Source organism: Megalobrama amblycephala, linkage group LG24 (assembly GCF_018812025.1).
Source record: "Megalobrama amblycephala isolate DHTTF-2021 linkage group LG24, ASM1881202v1, whole genome shotgun sequence".
Lineage (NCBI taxonomy): Eukaryota > Metazoa > Chordata > Actinopteri > Cypriniformes > Xenocyprididae > Megalobrama > Megalobrama amblycephala.
This window is the reverse complement of record NC_063067.1, coordinates 27565947-27574379: the sequence shown is the minus strand read 5'-3', so window position 1 is coordinate 27574379 and position 8433 is coordinate 27565947. Positions and strand designations below refer to the sequence as shown.

Sequence of the window (8433 nt, the reverse complement as noted above, 5' to 3'; positions counted from 1 at the left end):
TCTACTGGCTCCTTCAGGTCCCCATCTGTTACCAGCTGCTCTCCCACCTCCTAAACCACCTCCCTCCCTCCACTGTTGGACTTTCTGGTACAGCGCCTTCCGGGAGGGGGGAGTAATGTAAGAGTTATGTTCATTTAGTAGTCATTTTGTTCTTGTGCTTCTGTTTCTGTTTCTTGTATTCCATTTCAGTTTAGTCTCTGATTACTCCCTAGTTAGTTGCCTTAGTTACTTATCAGTTTCACCTGTGTCTCATCTAGTTTCCTTTGTTTGCTTTGTGTATTTAACACTCTGGCGGGATTTTTTTCACTTTGCAGCAAAACAGACTTATATATATATATATATATATATATATATATATATATATATATATATATATATAATACGTCGTCATTTTTGTCCTAGAGACATAAGTAATATATCAATTGAAACTATAGTTTAATATAGTTTAATAATATATATTAAAACTATATAATGTCTTCTTTTATTTGTGTACACTCAGAGTAAAAACAAAATGTTTTGCTTTTTGCAAGATTTTTACATGATGCGTGATCTGTCCTCTCCCTCTGAACAAAGTCCAATCTGATAGTTCTCAGAAAATGAACTGTAACTTAGTGAATACTAATGACACAAAAATGAGACTTATGTCTAAAGAAATGTTGAAATGTCAAGTCAAGTTCAGTCACCTTTATTTATACAGCGCTTTTTACAATGTAGATTGTGTCAAAGCAGCTTTACATTGATAACTGGTACATAATTATCTTAAAGAATAGTGTCAATGCAGGCAGATCAAAGCACTGTTGATTATCAAATGTCAAGTCAAATGTCAAGTGTCCCCAACTAAGCATGCCAAAGGCGACAGCGGCAAGGAACCCAAACTCCAACAGGTGACATCAGGTGGCAAACAAGTGGCAAATAGGTGTTAAAATGGAGAAAAAAACCTTGGGAGAAACGAGGCTTTGTCGAGAGGCCAGTTCTCCTCTGGCGAACAGTGCTTTGTTACGATTCAGGTTGCTATCATAAGTCCGATTGGATCGCAACGTTCAAAGTATTTATTTCAGTTCCATCCAGCTGAGGATCGTATTCATCAAATGTCAGGTTTTAAATCGTGTAAGTCAAATCAAATATTCTCTGTTTATGTAATCTGAATGAAAAGAGAGCCATGTCAGATGTCCGTGAGTCAGCTCATTATCCGCCAATGCGTCCATGCCCATGGATCAAGCGCTATTCAGACGCAAAGTCTGAGGCAATACATGTTTACATCATCGCAATCGTGTATTTATTATCTTAAAAAGTGTTTATCTGCATGTTATAGCCATGATTATAGCGATCTCTGGAAGCCTCTGTTAGTTCCTGGAATGTCATATGGTATGCCTGTTCTTCACTGTGTGATTTGTGGACTAAATGTGCACAGAGTGCCCTCCAGCTGCAAGAATGAAGCATCATGGGGGGTGGGGGGGGGCATATACCTGTGGATGGGGAACTCGTGAGTGGGAACTCTGAACTGCCATGGCCGCCCACGGCCCCTACCCGCCATGGCTGCCCACGGCTCCACCCTGGAGACCTCCGTATCTGCCTGCATTCCCTTCACTCACGGTTAGGTCTCCAGGGCACCCATATTGGCGGTTCTATTGTTTGCTTTGTGTTGTGTTGTAATGTTCCTTTGGTGATTAAACCCCTTTTATGTTGAAGTCTGTGTCTGTGCGCTCTCTCCTACAACCAACCATAACAATCACAATATCCAGCGCTTATAGTGATGACAATAAAGATTGAATAAATATTACTCCTCTGTATAGAAAATTGACATAAACATATGAGAATCCATCAATATTTCTCCAAATGTGCATGCTTTTAAGTTAAAAGCCTATATGAAATGCCATAGAGGTAAAATGAATGTTCAGACTCTTTCCATCACAGAAATACATTATATTTTAAAGTATATTAAAATAGGAAACCATTATTTTAAATTGTAATAAAATTTCACAGTTTTTCTGTATGTTTGATATACAGCATGATGAGCTTGAGAGATGTTCACAGAGGGTTTTTTCACATAGCCCACCTGACTGAAAGGGCTCATTATGCGGCTCATTATGCAGGTCTTTGTCTTCTCAGGTGTGAATCACAGCATTATTCATGAAGATTCACACCTCAATGCATACTATGTTTCTTGACAAAAAGTGTTTTACAAAATTTAAATATCTATATTGTATTATTAGCGGTCAGGATAATTTGTACATCATTTTGAAGCAAAAATTCTAGTCTACAACCACCAATACCCAGAAGTCTTGTGAACACATATTTAATATTTATTTATTTTTTTGACCTTATTACAGTGACTTAAGTTTTTTTGTTTTTTTTCAATAACCACGCATTAACGTTTTTTTGCTCACATAATGTGGTAGCCTAGTTTGTGCTGAATACAGTGTAACGACACTTTTTCCATTAATATGTTTATGAACAACTGAAAAAAGCACAAATATCAGGGCATGTCAAAACTTTTCTAGGGCCCCAAATCAGCCTCAGACTCCAGAGGGTTAAAGCCCTGTGTTTCAGTTACTCCTTGTCAGTTCTTGTTTGTTCATGTGTGGTATGAACAACTTCCTGTTATTTTTTCTCCATGCATCTCCTGCATGTTTTGTTCATTTAAATAAATACTGTTTTTGTTTTCTACTCCTGAGTCTTCTTTGTGTACTTTGGCTACCACACCACCTTACACAAATGAACTGGAAGTAATATCAACTATTACTTTTTTGTGACTCATTATATTGTTAGTTCTTCATAAATTGCATTACAAACACATTATTTCCCAGGTGAAGACACCACCCTTAAAATTAAACATGCATGTGATATGGCCATGTGACAAATGTAGCATACTGCTGTATTAAATGTTTATTGCTGCACAAACAGTATATTGCCAGTACTGTAGAGGCTGAAGATGACTTTGAAGCTGTGGTTGTAAGTATGGTAGAATTAATATGAGAAGCACGTTTTCCATCATTTTGACTGTGACAAAATTTCACATCATTATTTTTGTCCGCCTGCAAATGGAATTAGTTGATGAAATACAGATGTGACTGTGAATAATATTGTCTATTCAAAAGACATATAAATGAGACCCCCAGAGATGCATAGCTACTGAAGATCAGGGTGTGTGTGTGTGTGTGTGTGTGTGTGTGTGTGTGTGTGTGTGTGTGTTTTGTGTGTGGAGGAGAGCAGACCAGATGGTCACAGTCTTCTTCAGATCCATCTTCAGATTTTTCCATCTCGACTGAGACTCTGTTCTGTTTTCTCATTTTCCTTGTATTGGTTGCTTTCCTCATGGCCTGGCTGATCTACACCTCTCTGGAGCTAGTCATTGCCGTGGCTTGCTGCCTGGGGAACGTGCTGGTGGTTTGGGCCGTGTGTTTGACACGGACTTTCCGTCAGCCTACCTTCTGTTTTGTGGCATCTCTAGCTGTGGCAGATTTCCTGGTGGGTTCGGTGGCAGTGCCACTGGCTGTGTTGGTGGATGGGTGGGTGGAGATCCCATTCCAGGCCTGTCTGGCGGTCAGTTGTGTAGTGTTGGTGCTGACCCAAGCGTCTGTGTTGTCTCTTTTGGCTATTGCTGTGGACCGGTACCTGCGGGTATCAATACCTCTCAGGTAAGAAATTTTGGCAACATTATGTTAACAGTGAGAACCAGCAAACACATTATGCCTTCACGCCATGACATAATTACCATAGTCTCGAGATGAGAACACGTGATTTCCATCTTACAAGCTGTAATTACGAGCTTTACAAGGAAGTGAACGCTTTTTACAAGTTGAAATCTCATAATTACAACATGGCGTGAAGGCACCTAGAGTTTCTAGTCAGTCTGAGATCATCTTACACCTGTGTTTATATTGTATCATATAATGTGTCCAGGGTTTTGGAAATTAACTTTTTCACTCACCAGCCAATTTGGCTACTACATTTTTAAAGTCAACAAGAAACAGAAGTTGCAGTAGTCTTTTCTTTCCTATTTTAATGTATATCTGTATAAAACGGCTTCTCAAATAAGAAAAGACTGCCCTCATATCAGTGAACACGCCAAAGAGATGGCGCTGCAAGAGGGAGGGGAAATTATTTTGATAAAGAATAATGAAGGCACATGAATTTTAAAAAAGAACGATGTGCACGTATAAATCATTTATAATAAATATTTTTTAAAAATGTCAATTTTGATTTCACACTTTAAGTAGGCCTACCAGTCATTCTACTAGCCAAACAGAAATACCATAAGATTAACAAAATCACAACTATTATATTAAATATATTTTTTATTGTATTGAAATAAAGGCTATTTATTGTGTTGAAGCTTCTCCTTCATTGGAGGTTTAGGACCCTTGACTCCATTGGCCATTAAACCCGTTTTCACTCCCAAGGCTTGCCATGCCCTTCTTCGCGTCAATATATTGACGGCAGATGTTTTTTTTTACTGCAGATGTTTCTTATTGAAAGCCATTTATTATCAGCACTCAGCAGCGTCGCAATATACACGCTAGAGGGCGCAAAAGTGTTGGAAATGCGGCATTTCTCCAAGTCCATTTATCGGACGACGTCGCCTGCGGAATGAAACCCTGATGGCGATGGAAAGTGAAAGAACATAGTCATAACCCGCCAAATTGGCTAGTGAGTTCATACCCGTCACGGTTGATTTTCATCCGCATTTGGCGGGTTGGCTTGTGTTTATTTGAAACACTGAATGTGACGCGTGTCATGGAAAGTGTTACTTTCATTAGCAACATGCCTGCGAGTCGTTCAATTGTTAGTTATTCTGTCCAAAATGAAAACTGTCATTTACCAACTTCGTTCACAGTTTAATACATATGATGACTACATAAACAATCCACAAACTAACCTGCTAATGTTAGGTAAAATGTCAAATCTATTGTAACCTACTGTTTGTTTGTTGTTGTTGTTTTAATCTGGAAAGACAGTGGATTGAGAAATACTCAATATACTGTAAAATAATAGCCTAATAAGTCAGTATAATCTAGAAAATAACAAGTTATCTGCACTACTTATATGGTATACTACATTCTTTTGTTCTTCCTTGTTAGGAGCCTCTTTCTTTTTATGGAAAATAACAAGATTAACATTTAATAAATAAAAGAGAGTTTTCATTTTTGGGTGAACTGGCCATTTATTTAGAAAACATTTAAATTAGCAAGAGATACAATTGAAGTTTGCACTTGTTACACTCACTAATGGAAAAACACAACAAATACTACGAAAAGCTTTTAATTTTTCAGTTTCTAGTTTTTATAACATACGTTCACGTTCTGTTTTTGTTAGTCTTAGAGGCTCCATAAACAATGTTCTCACACTTATTACTGTATTTATCTAAACAATATGACACTTGTTGACCGTATTCCCAACTGACACATAAACGCTTTTCCCACATCCAGAGCTCAATGAGAAACACATAATAATCAACCCAAACATAAAATCAGGTAAAATGTCATGATTAAATATCAATATTAATCCATTAAATATTGTTTGTGGTTTTGGAGTACAAGAAGTATATCAGAATGCTTAAGTTACCCTTGCGAACAATAAGTACATTTTATGTCTTTATAATCTTAAAAGTGTATTTTTAAAAACTATATTTGCAGATAATATAATACTGTACACTTTAATGAATATGTTTCTTAACACATTTAAGTACACTTAAAATTGTTTAACATGTAAGTACATTTTAAATAATTGTTTTAATAAGCTTTTGTCGTGCTTTAAAGAAGTACACTTATTTTGATGCGTTGACTAACATACTAAAGCACATGTAAAGTACTTGATAATTTTAACTGTTGTGTATTATTTGATATTACATTATAGTTAATATATTTTATATGCACTAAATTGCAACTTCATCATTGCAAATGTGAAATTACAAATATATTTAAATACATGACATACAAGTTTCACTAGAAATTACATTAAAGTATATATTTTAGTTTACCATAAATGCTTGTCAGTACATTCAGCAGTACACTTTAATCATACAGTATATCAAAAACAATAGAATTATGAAATTACCTGTAAATATGTACTTAAGTCCTGTTTAAGTGGGCCAAAAGCACTAATTGCATTGAATAGAAATTGAAACAATAATAGATTTCCATTTAATTGTAAATAACATACATTTAAGTGTCCGAAAACACTGCATGCAGTTCGCACCTAGTTTGCAAATGCAAAGTGAACTTCTTTTCCACAAGATTGGTAGATTGAGGTTAAGTGTGTGTCCCACTGTCAATTGAGCAAATGCTCTGTGATTGCAGGTACAAAGAGATCGCCAGCCAGAAGCGCTCATGGGCTGCGGTAGTCCTGTGCTGGTTGATATCCTGTCTGCTGGGTTTCACCCCGCTCTTTGGTTGGCACAACGGCCATTCCCTATCCTCCCCTGTCCTTAACTCTTCCCATATCAACTGCACCTTCTTAGCAGTCATCTCGCTGCCCTATATGGTCTACTTCAACTACCTGGGCTGCATCCTGCTCCCCTTGGCAGCCATGACTCTTCTTTACGCTCTGGTCTTCTACAGTCTCCGCAAACGCCTCCGGAGGGAAGATGAGACTTCGGCGGTCGGTGGATCTAAACTAAGGGCTTTTCTAATCAAGGAGAAGAGGCTGGCACGTTCTCTGGCTCTGGTTCTCCTGCTGTTTGCAGCATGTTGGATGCCTCTGCATCTCATGAATTGTGTGCTGCTTTCAACAGGCCCACAAGGCGTCCCACAGATCGCTTTCTACGCAGGAATACTCCTCTCTCATGCCAACTCGGCGGTGAACCCTGTGGTCTACGCCTTTCGGATCACAAAGATCAGGGAGGCCTACCTGGAGATCTGGAGACGGTATGTTCTCTGCTGGAGAAGACAAAGAGACGTATCAAGTTCCTTGTGGAGATCCCAGCCTGGAGAACAGAATGCTGGGCATCAAACTAAATCGAATCCATTGGGTCATGAATCAGGCAACTAAACTTCACTGTGTAATATATTTCTGAATAGATCTCTGAATGACGGCAGGGATCCGGGCTAACTTTTCTTACTAGGAGCACTGTAGCCCCTTACTTTAAGAGCACAAGCAGAAGATTTATGGGCAAATCCTTAATTGGTCCTTCGTGGACACTAGAGGGCACCCATAGGAAATTAATGGGTGAAACTATAATTCAGATAATTTTTTTTTATTTATTATTATTTGTCCAATAAAAAACAATAATTCCAACACAATGGAATCAAAGTGAGGTTAGTCTTGTTAGGTATATTGTTAGGTTTATTGTACATGTGTGGTTTATTCTTACCTGTTTGGTAGCATTTATTTTTTTGAGTTATTGAAATTTGATGGTTTTAGTTAGAAATAAATGAATACTCTGTCTCCTACTTTGTCTTTTCCTTGGTCATATTTGTCTGTAAGCATATTTTGGTATTTTTGTATAGTCTCACCCAACACAAATGTTTTCTTTTTAAATATTCTACAATTTTAACTTGTGCTAAAATCTAAAACTTAGGAGGTTAAAGGTCCCGTTAGTTTTAGTTTTTTGACTAACCTCCGCCCCCAGGAATACACAAAAAAGGGGGCGTGGTCTTGTTGCGTTCCCACGGAGAAGAGCAAGAGTTGCGTTTGTAGAGTGTGTTTGTCGCCATGTCGTCGAAACGCTGTTATTTTCATCCCGCAGTCCAATCACCTTTGTTTGGCCTTCCCAGGGACGCTGTACTTGGAGATCAATGGTTACAATTTATGTTTAACTCGGTTCCCGAAAATTATAATCCACATGTAAAACTATGTGCAGCGCATTTTGCTGAGGACAGCTTCCTCAATCTCAATCAGTTTAATGCCGGATTCGCACAAAGATTATTCTTGAAAGATGGAGCAGAAGCTGCTGTCGAATCACAACACAGGAACCGCTGGCACAATCAGAACTCGTTACGTATTTCTGAAGGAGGGACTTCATAGAACAAGGAAGTCATCAGCCCGTTTTTATGACAGTGGAAACAGCGGTATACAGATAAGTAAATTATGTGAAAAATACTGTGTTTTTTTACACGCGAAACATGAACACATGTTATATTGCACACTATAAACACAATCAAAGCTTAAAAAAAAAACACGAAAAACGGGACCTTTAAGTTTGTTAATGTAAACATTGGTTTATTGATTTCAGCCTATATGAAGCCAGTGAGTACTACAGCCATCTAGTGGCCATTGATATATGACATTTATTCATGTAATTGCTATATTTATACCAACATATCTCACCAGATGTCGCCAACATATGCCAAATTTTGAGGTTTTGGCTGTCTCAACTTACTGGAATTAATATTTTTACTAAAGTAAAGTAAAATAAATAAATAAAATAACATAAACATAAGCATATTTTACATGAAGGTCAATGGAGTAATGATCATTTTAGAGTTAAATAAG

General features: G+C 37.6%; 1 protein-coding gene across 1 annotated transcript; it reads left to right on the top strand.

The window, feature by feature from the left end:
• The first annotated feature begins 2943 nt into the window (after nucleotides 1-2943).
• LOC125260121 (adenosine receptor A1-like) lies at nucleotides 2944-7391 on the top strand. The gene is made up of 2 exons (XM_048178304.1): nucleotides 2944-3638; nucleotides 6300-7391. Exons 1-2 carry the CDS (start codon nucleotides 3316-3318, stop codon nucleotides 6988-6990), a joined length of 1014 nt encoding a protein of 337 aa, XP_048034261.1. The 5' UTR covers nucleotides 2944-3315; the 3' UTR covers nucleotides 6991-7391.
• Nucleotides 7392-8433: the final 1042 nt, after the last annotated feature.